The sequence below is a fragment of the Chiloscyllium plagiosum genome, unplaced genomic scaffold, assembly GCF_037043375.1.
Source record: "Chiloscyllium plagiosum isolate Xiang-an unplaced genomic scaffold, Cpla_swu_hap1 HiC_scaffold_3, whole genome shotgun sequence".
NCBI lineage: Eukaryota > Metazoa > Chordata > Chondrichthyes > Orectolobiformes > Hemiscylliidae > Chiloscyllium > Chiloscyllium plagiosum.
This window is the reverse complement of record NW_028270141.1, coordinates 153,138,198-153,155,723: the sequence shown is the minus strand read 5'-3', so window position 1 is coordinate 153,155,723 and position 17,526 is coordinate 153,138,198. Positions and strand designations below refer to the sequence as shown.

The following is a 17,526-nucleotide window of genomic DNA, read 5'->3' as shown; positions in this document are numbered from 1 at the left end:
GTGGCTTGGAGGGGAACTTAAAGGTGGTGGTATTACCACGTATCTGCTGCCCTTGTTCTTCGAGATCGAAGTGGTCGTAGATTTGAAAGATGCTATCTAAGGATCTTAGGTCAATTTCTGCAGTCTGTCTTGTAGATAGTACACATTGCTGCTACAGAGTGTCGGTAGTGGAGGGAGTGGATGCTTGTGGTAGTGCCTATCAAGCAGACTATTTCGTCCTGGATGCTGTCAAGCTTTTCGAGTGTTGTTGGAACTGCACTCATCCAGACCAGTAGGGAGTATTCCATCACATTCCTGACTTGTGCCTTGTAGGTGAAGGACATGCTTTGGGGAGTTATGACCTGAGTTACTCGCCGCGGAATTCCTAGCCTCTGACCCCTGCTCTTGTAGCCGTTGTGTTTATGTGGTGCATCGAATTAAGTTTCCGATCACTGATAATTCCCAGGATGTTGATAGTGGGGCATTCAGTGATGGTAACACCATTGAATTTGGTGGGTAGATCGTTAGATTGTCTGTTGTTGGTGATGGTCATAGCCTAGCGTTTGTGTGGCGTGAATGTTACTTGCCACTTGTCAGCCCAAGCTTGGATATTGTCCAAATTTTGTTGCATTTGGATACAGATTGCTTCAGTATCTGAGGAGATGCGAATGGTGCTGAACATTGTGCAATCATCAGCGAACATCCTGACTTCTGACCTTATAATGGAGAGAAGTTCATTGATGACACAGCTGAAGATGGTTGAGCCTAGGAGACTACCCTGAGTGAATCCTGCAGAGATGTCCTGGAGCTGGCAGATGATTGTGGAAGCTCAGTCATCTCAATGTGCTAGGTATGACTCCAACTAGTAGAGAGTTTGTCCCTGACACCTTTGATTCCAGTTTTGCTAGGTCTCCTTGATGCCAGAGTAGATCAAATGCAGCTTAATGTCAAATGCTACCACTCTCACCTCACTTCTGGAATTCAGTTCTTTTGTCCATGTTTGAACCAAGGCTATAATGAGATCAGGAGCAGAGTGACCCTGGTGGAACCAAAACTTGGCATCACTGAGCAGGTTATTGCTTAGCAAGTGCTGCTTGATAGCACAGTTGATGACACTTTCCATCACTTTACCGATGATTGGGAATTGACTGATGGCATGTTGGGTTGGATTTTTCCCAACATGCCATCATGTTGGGTTGGATTTTTCCTGTTTTTTATGTACAGGACATACTTGGGCAATTTTCACATTGTTGGGTAGATGCCAGTGTTGTAACTGTACTAGAAGAGCTTGGCTTGGGAATTGGTAAGTTCTGGAGCACAAGTCTTCAGTACTATTGCTGGTACTATTGCCGGAATATTGTCAGTTTGCACTATCCAGTGTCTCCAACTGTTTTTTGATATCACATGGAGTGAATCGAATTGGCTGAAGATGGGTATCTGTCAGGATGGGGACCACTGCAGGAGGCCGAAATGGATCATCCACTCGGCATTTCTGACTGAAGATTGCTGTGAATGTTTCAGCATTATCTGTTGCTCTCATGTGCTGGGCTCTTCCATCATTGAAGATGGGGATATTTGTGGAGCCTCCTCTTCCAGTGAGTTATTTAGTTGTCCACCACCGTTCACAACTGGATATGGCAGAAATGCAGAACTTAGATCTGCTTTGTTGGGATCACTTAGCACTGTCACTTGCTGCTTATGTTGTTTGGCATGCAAGTAGTCCTGTTTATTAGCTTCACCGAGTTGACACCTTATTTTGAGGTATGCCTGGTGCAGCTCCTGGCATGTTCTCCTGCACTCTCCATTGAACCTGGCTGACTGCTCAGCTTTGTGGAGTGGATGGTGTTGCTTTAAGCAATAAATCTTGAGCAGAAATGCAGTGCAGAATCATTCAACTAAATCATTCTTCTCACTCAGCCCCTCTACCTTGCCACCTCCCAACACCCATCCATACCTAGTTACCACATGACTGGAAAATTCTACAGAATTCTGCTATTTTTAGCTTTCATATTTCTCTCCTTCTGTGCATCTAATTTTCACTTCACCCAACTTATACTCCTTTCTTTAATTAACTGATCAGGAATTCCACAACTCCTTAAATCTGCCTTTCATTCACAGCAGCAATGTGGTGTATGGATTTCATTTACAGTTTGGTGCCAGGTACGTGGCTGTACATCCCAAAGGATTGGATCAAGCAGCAGATCCCATCATCTGTTCGTCACAGCAAATATAGTCTATGTCCAACCAGCCTGCTCTTGTAAAATTCAAAACAGTGTCCAACTTTAGCTGTGATTCTGCAAATGGATAGCATTTGATCAAAACTTACAAGTGTGTGAAGCATTACACTCACAACAAATTTATGATTGTCAATTGGATTCACAGCATGGCACATGTGTATATTCACATGCATACACAAGGCCCTGTTCTTTGCAGATGGAAAGAACATGTAAGCACTGCATCTGTTCCAACTCAACAAAATAGGTGATCATCATTTTCTGGTTCATTTATCAGGGCAATGCTCTCACCAATCAGATTCAACCTGCCTGATTTAAGATTTGAACAAAGCCTATCAGTTAACTGTCAATCAACATTAATGGATGAAATTTTCATAATAATGTATCTGCCAATCACTGGGCACATTCCAACCAATCAGCGCTCTTCTTTCATGCAGTATAAATGTTTGCTTTCCCTTTGTATTTGTATTCTGATGGGCGCAAGACAAAAAGCTTTGACAAATGTATTATTTCTCAATTATTCTCAAGTTCTATACTACCAAACAGCGAACAGCATGATCCAGTTGAATGACAGAGCAGGCTCGAAGAGCTTTGCAGCCTCAAATGGTCTTCTTCTGTTCTCAAATATCTGTTTGTTTTGGTGACTTGTGTTGTATTTTGGATCCAAACATTGATTTATCCCAACATCCTTGTTTAAACAGTATCTTGCTTTGTCTGATTTGTCAGGTGAATGGGAGCACTGGAAAGTTTGGGTTCAAGAATATTTATATCCAACTGACAGTGAGCCAGACTATAATTCAATCCTAGTACCAAATGTCGACAATGTTAGGACGAACTTCCTTGTGGACACCATTGCTAAACAAAATAAAGTAAGTGCACGATACAAGATCTTTGTGGTTCATCTGAAACATATAGTATCGCTATAAATTTGGCATTTCCCAGAAATGAGAATATAGGATGAACACTCCTGTTTCATATTACCTGGTGATTATAGTTATGCTCGTGCTATCTGCAGCCCAAATGGCTTGCCTGCCAGTACAGAAGTTTAGATAAGGGATGTGAGAGGTGAACTCTGGCTGTAATAGGTACAAAACAGTGGTTAACAGTGGAACAGGTGAAACAACTGAGAGGGTACTGAGGGGTTTGGTACTGCCTTAAGGGACCTCTGGACAATGAACAGATGGAGGAAATTATTTTTGTTCCATGGTTACCATCTCAGGAATTAATAAACAGAGATTACAAAGCCTGGCAATGTTAACAGATTAGCACTCAGGACAACGCCCGTAAAGGTTTAGTAGCATCAATAAAGCTGTCAAGGTGCTCTCATACCTACTATGTACATTGTCATTGCAGGCAGGTTTACTAGTCACAGGAAACCCCCAAAATCTGTTTAATATATTGTTGGAACTCTCTAATTCACCTTAATTCAATCTAAGCCTAGTCATCATAAGCTAAAATTCTGGCAGTTTCTGATGATCTGTATTATCTATGTTGTTTCTCTCCAAAACAGTTGGTTTTGTCTCTCAGTTTGGCAAACTAATCAAGTTTCATTTTAGAAGGCTGATAAATAAGAATGTAGCCCATAAGCATTTTTCCTAGTTTCAGTAGTATGCTGGGGAATATCATACTTAAAATTATGGCATAAATTCCTGACCATCCTCTTTCTCTTGATTTAATTATATATGTTCGGGCTAATTTTGATGTCCCTTTTTTGCTTTTTGGAGTTGTTACTGTCTGCTTTACTGCCTTGGTGCCCTGGGCTGCTTTTTGAATCTTTCCCTTTCACTTCAATATGTACTTTGTTTTTGCTATTTTTTACGTTTTTCTTTAATTTTATATTGTCACCTACCTCTTTAGTTGTCCATTTCTGTTTTATTTTGACAAGAAGGATGGAAATTTATTTGGAGAAAGTGAGGACTGCAGATGCTGGAGTTCAGAGATAAAATGTATGGTTCTGGAAAAGCGCAGGCGATCAGACAGCATCTGAGGAGCAGGAGAGTTGACGTTTCAAGCATAAACTGTTCACCAGGAATGGGGTTGGCCCAAGAGGGCTGGGAGATAAATGGAAGGGGGTTGGTGCTGGGGGGTGGCAGGTAGCTGGGAATGTGATACGTAGATGAAGGTGGGGGGGGGGGGGGTGGTGAGAGGAGGGTGGAGGGTGGAGTGGATCGGAAGGGAGATGGACAGGTAGGACAGTTCAAGAGGGCAGTGCTAAGTTGGAAGGTTGGATCTGTGATAAAATGGGGGCAGGGAAGATGAGGAAACTGGTAAAATCGACAATTATCCCATGTGAATGGACGGTATCAAGGCAAAAAGATGCGGCATTCTTCCTCCTGGCATTGGGTGGCTAGAGTTCGGCAGTGGAGGACGCCCAGGACTTGCATGTACTTGGTGGAGTGGGAGGGGGGAGTTAAAGTGTTTGCTACAGGGCGGTGGGGTTGTTTAGTGCATGTGTCCCAGAGATGTTTTCCGAAACGTTCTGCAAATTGACGTCCTGTCCCACCCAATGCAGAGGAGACCACACCGAGAGCAACAGACACAGTAAATGACGTGTGTGGAAGTACAGATAAATTTCTGTTGGATGTGGAAGGATTCTTTGGAGCCTTGGACAGAGGTGAGGGGGCCGGTGTGGGCGCATGTTTTGCACTTCCTGCAGTGGCAGGGGAGATGCCGGGAGTGGAGGGTGCGTTGGTTGGGGGGCATGGACCGAACAAAGGAGTCGCAGAGGAAATGGTCTCTGTGGAATGCATATAAGAGTGGGGAGGGAAATATATCGCTGGTGGTGGGGTCTGTTTGTTGGTGGCTGAAATAACAGAGGATGATGTGTTGTATCCAGAAGTTGGTGGAGTGGAAGGTGAGGACCAGAGGGTTCTGTCCTTGTTGCGATTGGAGGAGTGGGGTTCAATGAAGGAGATGCGAGAAGTTGAGGACATGCATTGGAGGGCATTGTTGACCATGTGGGAGGGGAAATTGCAGTACCTGAAGAAGGAGGCCACCTGGGATGTTCTATGTTAGAATTGGTCCTCATGGGAGCAGGTGCTGCAGAGGCAGAGGAATTAGGACTAAGGGATAGCGTTTTTGCAGGAGGCAGGGTGCAAGGAGGCATAGCCCAGGTAGTTGTGGGAATTGCTGGGTTGGAAGTATATGGCAACATTGAGTCGGTCACTGTAGATGGAGATGAGGGTCCAGGAAGGGGAGGGAGAGGGTGCAGGTGAACTCGGACCATCCAACCCAAAACGGACATTTTCTTCAAACCCATTGACTCCCACAGCTACCTGGACTGCACCTCCTTTCCCTCCTACCACCCCACCATCCCCCTAACTGACAAACACCATCCATTATTCCCAATTGCCTATGCCGCATCTACTCCCAGGAGGACCAATTCCAACATAGAACACCCCAGATGGCCTCCTTCTTCAGGAACTGCAATTTCCCTTCCCACGTGGTCAAAATGCTCTCCAAAGCATCTCCTCCACTTCCTGCACCTCCGCCCTTGAACTCCACCCCTCCAATAACAGAAAGATAGAATTCTCCTGGTCCTCACCTTCCACCCCACCAATCTCCGGATACAATGCATCAGCCTCCGCCATTTCAGTCACTTACAAAAAGACCCACCACCAGGGATAAATTTCCCTCCCCACCTCTATCTGCATTTGGCAGAGACTATTCCTTCCGCGACTCTCTTGGGTCCATGCTCCACTTCTGACACCTTCCTTTGCCATTGCAAGAAGTGCAAAACCTGTGCCCACACCCTCCTCCTCACCTCTGTCCATGGCCCCAAATGTTCCTTTCACATCAGACAGAGATTTATCTGTACTTCCACACATGTCATCTACTCCGTCCGTTGCTCTTGATGTGGTCTTCTCTACATTTGGGGGACAGGACGTCAATTTGCGGAATGTTTCAGAGAACATCTCTAGGACACCCGCACCAAGTCCTTGGCCTCTTCCACTGCCAAACTCTACCCACCTGACATCTGGAGGAAGATACCTCATCCTCTGCCTTGGGACCCTCCAACACATGAGATCAATATGGATTTCACCAGTTTCCTCATCTCCCCTGCACCCACCTTATCCCATATCCAACTTTCCAACTCAGTACCTCCCTTTTGAACTGTCCTACCTGACCATCTTCCTTCCCACCTATCCACTCCACCCTCCTCTCTAACCTATCACCATCATCCCCTACCTTAATCTACTTATTGCGTTCCCAGCTACCTTCCTCCCAGCCCCAGCCCCTTCCCATTTATCTCTAATCCCCCTTGGACTCCTCCTTATGCTCAAAACGTTGATACATCTGCTCGTCAGATGCTGCCTAATTAGTTGTGTTTTTCCAGGACCACACTTTTTGACTTGAAATGTATTTGATTTTTCTCAACTTTTTTCTTTATCTGTCATGACATAGATTATAAGAGCAGGAGTTTGCATTGGAGCTGTGCAGAAGTGTAGTGATGCCACAGCTGCAGTAATGTGTACAGTTCTGGTCAGCACCCTGTAGGAAGAATGAGTCTGTCCTGGTGGGGATGCAGAAGATATTCACTAGGATGTTGCCTGGAATGGAGCATTTCAGCAATGAAAAGAGTCTGGATAAGCTTGGGTTTGTTTTTTTTGGACTGGTAAAGGTTGGGAGGGATATTATAAAGCTATATGAAATTATGATGGGTATGGACAGGTGAACAGAAGGCAGCTGTTCCTCTGAGTCAAAAGGTCAATAACAAAGGAGCATCATTTTAAAGTGAAAGGCAGGAGATGTTGAGGAGATTTAAGGAAAAACCTCTTCACATAGGATATTGGGAGTCTGGAATGCACTGCTTGGGAGGGCAGTTGAGGCAAGAAACCTCACAATCTTGCAAAAGTACTTCAATAGCATTTAAAGTGTCATAAAATTCAAGACTATGGATTAGTGCAGACGAGAGAGGGAAAGAACCTGTATAGTTTCCGCCTTTGCTGTTTGAATTCGTGTATCACTGGACACCGGAGTGTATCTGGGAAAATTAACAACAGTGAAATTCACAACTAATCTTGGAGGAACTGTTGGGCGAAGTTCACAACACAGAATCAGATAAGTTAATTGTTGTTTTAAGTCTGTCCAAGAGAAGGGGCTGCATAGTGAGTATAGTGGATTCTTTCTTGATTATATGTTTTTGGAGATAAGTCTCTTGATGAAACTTAAAATATAAGCCATAGCTATTAATTTAACCCCTGGGGCAGTGTTTGTAGAGGAATAAGACGGTGTTATTTTCTGGGTTTGTAGATTGTGAAACAGCAAAAATGGCCTTTGCAGTGATATGAACTTCTTGTCAGATGTGGGAGTTTAAAGAGAGTTTAAGGGTTACTGCGGATTATATCTGCCATAAATGCTGTTGGATGCAAATCTTATTAGATCAAGTGGATCGGTTGGAGAGACAGATAGAAGCGATGAGGAATTTGCAACAGCAACAGTATGTGATGGATGGCAGTTATAGAAAGGGGGAAAGTCTCAGATACAGTCATATAGATGGGTTAACTCCCGGAAGGGTGAGAGAAGTCGGCACCGAGGGCAGGACTCTTTTGTGGATATACCCATTTCAAACAGGTATGCTGTTTTGGAAAATGTAGGGGGTGATGGATTCTCAGGGGAACGTGGCATGAACAGCCAAGTTTCTGGTATTGAGACTGGCTGTAATGCAACATGGGGTAAGTCAGGTTCCAAGAGATCAATTGTGTGAGGGGATTCTGTAGTCAGAGGTACAAACAGACGTTTCTGTGGCCAGAGAAAAAGCAGAATGGTGTGTTGTTTCCCTGGTGCCAGGATCAAGGATGTCTCAGAGAGGGTGCAGAATGTTCTCATGGGGGAGAGGGCCAGCAGGAGGTCAATGTCCACTTTGGAACCAACGACATTGGAAGGGAAAAGGTTGAAGCTCTGAAGGGACATTACAGAGAGTTAAGCAGAAATTTAAAAAGGAGGTCCTCAAGGTTAGTAATATCTGGATAACTCCCAGTGCTACGAGCTAGTGAGGGCAGGAATAGGAGGATAGAGCAGATGAATGCATGGCTGAGGAGCTGGAGTATGGGAGAAGGATTCACTTTTTTGAACCATTGGAATCTCTTTTGGGGCAGAAGTGACCTGTACAAGAGGGACAGATTGCACCTAAATTGGAAGGGGACTAATATACTGGCAGGGAAATTTGCTAGAAATTTGCTAGGGAGGATTTAAACTAGTAAGGTTGGTGGGGTGGGAGGTTGGGACCCAGGGAGATAGTGAGGAAAGAGATCAATCTGAGACAGGTACAGCTGAGAACAGAAATGAGTCAAACAGTCAGGGCAAAATTCTTCGAGGAGAAAGTGAGGACTGCAGATGCTGGAGATCAGAGCTAAAAATGTGTTGCTGGAAAAGCGCAGCAGGTCAGGCAGCATCCAAGGAGCAGGAGAATCGATGTTTCGGACATGAGCCCTTCTTCAGGAAATCCTTCCTGAAGGGCTCATGCCCGAAACGTCGATTCTCCTGCTCCTTGGATGCTGCCTGACCTGCTGCGCTTTTCCAGCAACACATTTTCAGCAAACAGTCAGGGCAGGCAGGGACAAGGTAGGACTAATAAATTAAACTGCATTTATTTCAATGCAAGGGGCCTAACAGGGAAGGCAGATGAACTCAGGGCATGGTTAGGAACATGGGACTGAGATATCATAGCAATTACAGAAACATGGCTCAGGGATGGGCAGGACTGGCAGCTTAATGTTCCAGGATACAAATGCTACAGGAAGGACAGAAAGGGAGGTAAGAGTGGAGGGGGAGTGGCATTTTTGATAAGGGATAGCACTACAGCTGTGCTGAGGGAGGATATTCCTGGAAATACATCCAGGGAAGTTATTTGGGTGGAACTGAGAAATAAGAAAGGGATAATCACCTTATTGGGATGGTATTATAGACCCCCCAATAGTCAGAGGGAAATTGAGAAACAAACTTGTAAGGTGATTATTCTCTGTAAGAATAATAGGGTAGTTATGGTCGGGGATTTTAACTTTCCAAACATCGACTGGGACTGCCATAGTGTTAAAGATTTAGATGGAGAGGAATTTCTTAAGTGTGTACAAGACAATTTTCTGATTCAGTATGTGGATGAACCTACTAGAGAAGGTGCAAAACTTGACCTACTCTTGGGAAATAAGGCAGGGCAGGTGACTGAGGTATCATTGGGGGAGTGCTTTGGGCCCAGCGACCATAATTCTACCGTTTTAAAATAGTGATGGAAAAGGATAGACCAGATCTATAAGTTGAAGTTCTAAATTGGAGAAAGTGGGAGAATCGACGTTTCAGGCATGAACCCTTCTTCGGGCTTATGCCCGAAACGTCGATTCTCCTGCTCCTTGGATGCTGCCTGACCTGATGCGCTTTTCCAGCAACACATTTTCAGCTCTGATCTCCAGCATCTGCAGTCCTCACTTTCTCCTAAATTGGAGAAAGGCCAATTTTGACAGTATTAGGCAAGAACTTTCAAAAGCTAATTGGAGGCAGATGTTCACAGGTAAAGGGATGGCTGGAAAATGGGAAGCCTTCAGAAATTAGATAACGAGAATCCAGAGAAAGTATATTCCTGTCAGGGTGAAAGGGAAGGCTGGTAGGTATAGGGAATGCTGGATGACCAAAGAAATTGAGGGTTTGGTTAAGAAAAAGAAGGAAGTATATGTCAGGTATAGACAGGATAGATTGAATGAATCCTTAGAAGAGTATAAAGGAAGTAGGAGTATACTTAAGAGGGAAATCAGGAGGGCAAAACGGGGACATGAAATTACTTTGGCAAATAGAATTAAGGAGAATCCAAAGGGTTTTTTACAAATATATTAAGAACAAAAGGGAACAAAAGGGAGAGAATAGGGCCCCTCAAAGATCAGCAAGGCAGCCTTTGTGTGGAGCCATAGAAAATGGGGGAGATACTAAGTGAATATTTTGCATCAGTATTTACTGTGGAAAAGGATATGGAAGATATAGACTGTAGGGAAATAGATGGTGACATCTTGCAAAATGTCCAGATTACAGAGGAGGAAGTGCTGGGTGTCTTGAAACGGTTAAAAGTGGATAAATCCCCAGGACCTGATCAGGTGTACCCGAGAACTCTGTGCAAAGCTAGAGAAGTGATTGCTGGGCCTCCTGCTGAGATATTTGTATCATCGATAGTCACAGGTGAGGTGCCGAAGACTGGAGGTTGGCAAATGTGGTGCCACTGTTTAAGAAGGGCGGTAAAGACAAGCCAGGGAACTATAGACCGGTGAGCCTGACCTCGGTGGAGGGCAAGTTGTTGGAGGGAATCCTGAGGGACAGGATGTACATGTATTTGGAAAGGCAAGACTGATTCAGGATAGTCAACATGGCTTTGTGTGTAGGAAATCATGTCTCACAAACTTGATTGAGCTTTTTGAAGGAGTAACAAAGAAGATTGATGAGGGCTGAGCAGTAGATGTGATCTATATGGACTTCAGTAAGGCGTTTGACAAGGTTCCCCATGGGAGATTGATTAGCAAGGTTAGATCTCATGGAATAAAGGGAGAACTAGCCATTTGGATACAGAACTGGCTCAAAGGTTGAAGACAGAGGGTGGTGGTGGAGGGTTGTTTTTCAGACTAGAGGCCTGTGACCAGTGGAGTGCCACAAGGATCGGTGCTGGGTCCTCTATTTTTTGTCATTTACATAAATGATTTGGATGCGAGCATAAGAGGCACAGTTAGTAAGTTTGCAGATGATACCAAAATTGGAGGTGGACAGCGAAGAGGGTTATCTCAGATTACAACAGGTTCTTGACCAGATGGCCAATGGGCTGAAAAGTGGCAGATGGAGTTTAATTCAAATAAATGCAAGGTGTGAATTTTGGGAAAGCAAATCTTAGCAGGACTTATACACTTAATGGTAAGGTCCTAGGGAGTGTTGCTGAACAAAGAGACCTTGGAGTACAGGTTCATAGCTCCTTGAAAGTGGAGTCGCAGGTAGATAGGATAGTGAAGAAGGCGTTTGGTATGCTTTCCTTTATTGGTCAGAGTATTGAGTACAGGAGTTGGCAGGTCATGTTGTGACTGTACAGGACATTGGTTAGGCCACTGTTGGAATATTGCATGCAATTCTGGTCTCCTTCCTATCGGAAAGATGTTGTGAAACTTGAAAGGGTTCAGAAAAAATTTACATGGATGTTGCCAGGGTTGGAGGATCTGAGCAATAGGGAGAGGCTGAACAGGCTGGGGCTGTTTTCCCTGGAGCGTCGGAGGCTGAGGGGTGACCTTATAGTGGTTTACAAAATTATGAGGGGCATGGATAGGATAAATAGGCAAAGTCTTTTCCCTGGGATCGGGGAGTCCAGAACTAGAGGGCATAGGTTTAGGGTGAGAGGGGAAAGATATAAAAGAGAGCTTCGGGCCAACACTTTGACACAGAGGGTGGTACATGTATGGAATGAGCTGCCAGAGGATGTGGTGGAGGCTGGTACAATTGCAACATTTAAGAGGCAGTTGGATGGGTATATGAATAGGAAGGGTTTGGAGGGATATGGGCCAGATGCTGGCAGGTGGGACTAGATTGGGTTGGGATATTTGGTCGGCATGACAGGTTGGACCGAAGGGTCTGTTTCCGTGCTGTACATCTCTGTGACTCTATGACTCTAAGTGAAACAAGTAATGGTGACCATTAGTGGCTGACGATGACCTCATTTGCGAACCTTGCAACCATCTGGACTTAATATCGAGTTCAATAATTTTCGGGCCTGAACACCTTCTCCCATGTCCTTACCCCAATGTTCACACGTCAGACCTTCTCATCACATGGATGACTACAAAAAAAAACTATTAATAGCTACTAATGATCCACTTTAGCTGCAATTGATTCTCCCAGGCTGACTTTTACCCATTCCTTTGTCAATCCAACTGTTTTTCTCCCTCTCTTTCTCTGGGCTCCATCTCCACCTATCGTTTATTCGTTCTTCCGATCTTCAGCATATATCATTACCAATTCCTAGCTATAAACAGTTCTGATGAAGGGTCACTGGACCCAAAATGTTAGCTTTGCTTTCTATCCACAAATGCTGCCAGATCTGCCGAGATCTTCCCACAATTTCTGATCTTGTTTCTGATTTCCAGCATCCGCACTGGCTCTTCAAATGAGCATTATTACCTACTGCCTGTCTCCTACTTTCTCACTTGCGCATATTTCTTTCCAAATAATCATCCATTATGTTATGACACGGTGGTGAAACCCTCTGTTAATTAAACCAAACACCCAGAAAAGCTCATCTCACCTTGTAATCTGTATGAGTGACAGAGAATTCTACTATTGAAAGAAAATAATATTAAAGTGAACATTAAACAACAATTATTCACAACTCTAAGTCCCCCTTTCTCTTAACTGCTTATTAGCTGCCTCCAACAAAATGTGGGGAAATAGAAAAATCTTGAAAAATGTGCATTTCGCAGAAGGGGAGTTGCTGGATGTCTTGACATGCATAAAAGTGGATAAAAGTGGATAAATTCTCCGGACCTGATCAGGTGTACCCTAGAACTCTAGTAACTGATACTGGGCCCTTTGCTGAGATATTTATATCATCAATAGTCACAGGTGAGGTACCGGAAGAGTGGAGGTTGACTAACGTGGTACCATTATTTGAGGAAGATGGTAAGGAAAAGCCAGGAAACTATAGACTGGTGAGCCTGATGTTGGTGGTGGAAAGTTGTTGGAGGGACTCATAAGGGACAGAATTTACATATATTTGGAAAGGCAAGGATTGATTAGTGATAGTCAGCATGGCTTTGTGTGTGAGAAATCATGTCGAACTAGACTGAGTTTTTTGAAGAAGTAACAAAGAGGATTGATGAGTGCAGAGCGGTAGATATGATCTATATGGACTTCAGTAAGGCGTTCGAAAAAGTTCCCCATGGGAGACTGGTTAGCAAGGTTAGATCTCATGGAATAGAGGAAGAATCAGCCATCTGAAAACAGAACTGGCTTAAAGGTAGAAGACAGAGCGTGGTGGTGGAGGGTTGTTTTTCAGACTGGAGCCCTGTGACCAGTGGAGTGCCACAAGGATCGGTGCTGAGTCCACTACTTTTCATCATTTATATAAATGATTTTGATGTGAACATATGAGATATGGTTAGTAAGTTTGCAGATGACACCAAAATTGGAGGTGTAGTGGACTGCGAAGAAGGATACCCCAGAGTACAATGGGATTTCGATCAGATGGGCCAATGAGCTAAGAGGTGGCAGATGGAGATTAATTTAGATAAATGCGAGGTGCTGCATTTTAGAAAAGCAAATCTTAGCAGGACTTATACACTTAATAGTAAGTTCCTAGGGAGTGTTCCTGACCTTGGAGTGCAGGTTCATCGTTCCTTGAAATTAGTGTCGCAGGTAGATAGGAGAGTGAAGAAGGTGTTTGATATGCTTTCTTTTATTGGTCAGAGTATTGAGTACAATGAAATACATAGGTTATTAATCTAAATTTATATTAAGTTCTGCGCACATATATATATAAACATTGGAATCTGTTCAATCTTATCTATACTTTTTCCTTTAAATCCACTATAGCACATCTGCTATCATATTTTTACAACCCGCAATATGTACAATTTGTAAATTAAAAGTCTGTAATGTAAGACTCCAATGAAATTTTTCCATGAATGTAAAAGGATTGTGGCCAATGCACACAACTGTCTCTGACACATAGTTCATCGCATGAACTTTAAAATGTTATAAGACCAGTACCAAACTCAATAATTCTTTTTCAATAGTAGTGGATTTTCTCTGGTGAGTGTTGGGTTTCTTTGAAAAGCAGCCATTTGACCATTCAATTCCACCAACATCTTCTGGTCGCAGTACAGCTCCAACTCCTATATCACTAGCATCAATTGCATTTTTGAAGGGTTTCAAAAAATTTGGTGTAACTAAAACTGGCGGGTAATACAGGTTTAAATTCTCAAATGCTTCCTAGAATTGTGCTGTCCACTGAAATTTTGTGCTCTTCTTTCATAAAGCCGTTAGTAGTGTCGTCTCGCTGCTGAAGTTTGGAACAAACACCTGGTAGAATCTGCTTAGTCCCAAAATTCAAAGCAACTCTTTCTTTGAAGTTAGTCATGGAAATTTCTCAATGGCCTTTGCCTTGGCGTTCCTTGAGGTCAACTTTCCATGACCGATGTCATGTCCCAAGAACGTCACCTCTGCCTTTGCGAATTCCATTTTATTTAAGTTTATTACCAGTTTCTCGTAATCATTCAAAGAGCTCTGCCAACTGTACCATGTGATCTTTCCATGATTCACTAAAGATCACTCCATCATCCAGATAAACTACACAATTTGGTAATCCAGCACAACCCTGTTCATGAGTCTTTGAAATGTGGCTGGTACGTTCTCCATTCCAAAGAGCACCACATTGAATTGATATAACCTATTTGGGGTTACAAACGCAGAAACTTCTTTCGCTTTCTCTGATAAAGGTGCCTACCCATAACCCTGCAGTAAGTCTAACTTCATGATGTTAGTGGTTTGTCCAACTTTCTCTATTTAGTCCTCCAGTCTTGGTATTGGGTATGAGTCCGATTTTGTTACGGCGTTGGCCTTCCAATAGTCCACACAAAATCGTTGAGTCTCATCAGGTTTTGGAACTAACACAATCAGCGAACTCCACTCACTCTGATTCGGTTCAATGATATCTTAATTGAGCATTGTGTCCACTTCTTTCTAGACCTGTGTGGCTTTGAAAGGATTATGTCTATAGCGGTGTTGTTTTATCAGAACACATTCCCTACGTCCACATGATGCACAATAGTATTCGTCCTCCCCATCTTATGCCTGCATATGTCCTCATACTGCTGCAACAAACCTTTCAACTGGGATCTTTGCTCCTGAGACAGATAGTTCACTAACCTATCCTACTCTTCAAGGACATCCTCATTATTTAAGGTATTTTGAGGCACATCAAACTCCATGATATCTGGATTTGATTCCTCACTCTGCAGGCCAGTAACTAACACCTGTTTCTCCAGTTCCCTGTCTCTATTATAGTAAGGCTTCAACATATTCACATGACACACCTGATACAGCTTTCTTTTTATCTGGCATCTTTACCAGACAGTTTACCTGACTCAACTTTTTCTAAGTTTGATAGGGACCACTAAACCTGGCTTTGAATGGATCTCCTACCACTGGTAACAATACTAATACTTCATCCCCATGGGAAAATGTCTGAATTTTAGAGTTTTTATCTGTCACCTGCTTCATTTTATGCTGTGTCCTCTTCAGGTGCTGTTTAGCTAACTCACTTACCCAATTTAATCCCTCCCTCACCTCAGATACATAATACAAATGTTAGATCTCTGACTTTGGTCCTGTCAGTTTTTCTTTAATTCATTTCAAAGGCCATGTCACTTCATGTCCAATATTAACTCAAAGGGAGTATACTGAGTAAATTCATTTGGGGCATCGCTAATGTCAAACAATGCGAATAATTCAGGTAATCCTCTCAGTCTGCTCTTAACATGATCTTCAGAGTCTGATGCCTGCTCCCTGGGATTCAGGATGGTATGTACCTGATTTAAAGTGCTGTATGCCTAAGCTATCCAAGACTTCCTTAAACAGCCTAGCAGTAAAAGTAGACCCTTGGTCTGACTGAATTTCTCTGGGTAGCCCATACCACTTAAAGAAAGCTACTAACTCCTCCACCACCCTTTTTGCCTTAATACTTCGTAATGGAATTGCCTCTAGAAATCTGGTAGACATATCCATTATGGTTAGCAAGTACTAGTTCCCACTTTTAGTTTTAGGGAGGGGACCTGCACAATCAACCAGAATCTGTGTAAAAGGTTTTGAGTGCAGGAATTGGCAACAAAGGTGCTGGTTTTATTACTGCCTGTGGCTTCCGTACCATTTGGCATGTATGACATGTATGGCAAAATTTAACTACATCTTTGTGCAGTCCGGGCCAAGAGAAGTGTTTTTATACCTCAGCCTGAGTCTTCCTCACATCAGGCTGACCCCCTTCTGGTAATTCATGTACTACCCATAACTTACTGTCTGTATGCTACCAACAACACAATCTGGTGCACATACCCCCATTTCTCCTCTGTACTAACCTGACATTTTCATCTTAGGATTCTATCTTTAAGATAATAACCGTCAGGGATTCATTTTGATTCCTTTTCTGAGTATGCATCAGTATTTATATATTTTATTGCCTCGTCTTTCTGTTGTAAGTGCATTAGCCTTTCAGGACTGAACACTTCTGCCTGACCCTCTGCCTGTTCAGATTTTTCTTGCACCATTACATCAAACAGGGTGTAAGCTAACTGAACCTCAACTCATTTGTCTTTCTATTTAGTGTCTGCTTCTTGCTGTGACTTATGATAGTGGTGGAGAAAGTGAGGTCTGCAGATGCTGGAAATCAGAGCTGAAAAAGTGTTGCTGGAAAAGCGCAGCAGGTCAGGCAGCATCCAGGGAACGGGAGAATCGACGTTTCGGGCATAAGCCCTTCTTCAGGAATGAGGAATGTTTGTCCAGCAGGCTAAGATAAAAGGTAGGGAGGAGGGACTTGGGGGAGGGGCGTCGGAAATGTGATAGGTGGAAAGAGGTCAAGGTGAGGGTGATAGGTCAGACTGGGGTGGGGGCGGAGAGTCAGGAAGAAGATTGCAGGTTAGGAAGGCGGTGCTGAATTCGATGGATTTGACTGAGACAAGGTGGGGGGAGGGGAAATGAGGAAACTGGTGAAATCCGAGTTCATCCCTTGTGGTTGGAGGGTTCCTAGGCGGAAGATGAGGCGCTCTTCCTCCAACCGTCGTTTTGTTGTGGTCTGGCGATGGAGGAGTCCAAAGACCTGCATATCCTTGGTGGAGTGGGAGGGGGAATTGAAATGTTGAGCCACAGGGTGGTTGGGTTGGTTGGTCCGGGTGTCCCAGAGGTGTTCTCTGAAACGCTCCGCAAGTAGCCGGCCTGTCTCCCCAATATAGAGGAGGCCACATCGGGTGCAGAGGATGCAATAGATGATGTGTGTGGAGGTGCAGGTGAATCTGTGGCAGATATGAAAGTTTCCTTTGGGGCCTTGGAGGGAGGTGAGGGGTGAGGTGTGGGCGCAAGTCTTGCACAAGTCTTGCGCCCACACCTCCCCCCTCACCTCCCTCCAAGGCCCCAAAGGAAACTTCCATATCCGCCACAGATTCACCTGCACCTCCACACACATCATCTATTGCATCCTCTGCACCCGATGTGGCCTCCTCTATATTGGGGAGACAGGCCGCCTACTTGCGGAGCGTTTCAGAGAACACCTCTGGGACACCCGGACCAACCAACCCAACCACCCTGTGGCTCAACA

The 17,526-nt window shown here is 44.0% G+C and overlaps 1 protein-coding gene across 1 annotated transcript in view; it reads left to right on the top strand.

The window, feature by feature from the left end:
• The window catches only part of LOC122540179 (dynein axonemal heavy chain 8-like), a 1,258,818-nt gene that overhangs the window by 922,125 nt on the left and 319,167 nt on the right, over nucleotides 1-17,526 (top strand). The window contains exon 53 of the mRNA XM_087976819.1: nucleotides 2,940-3,082. Within this exon, the coding sequence (XP_087832945.1) occupies nucleotides 2,940-3,082 (143 nt within the window). The remainder of the gene's footprint in view (nucleotides 1-2,939; nucleotides 3,083-17,526) is intronic.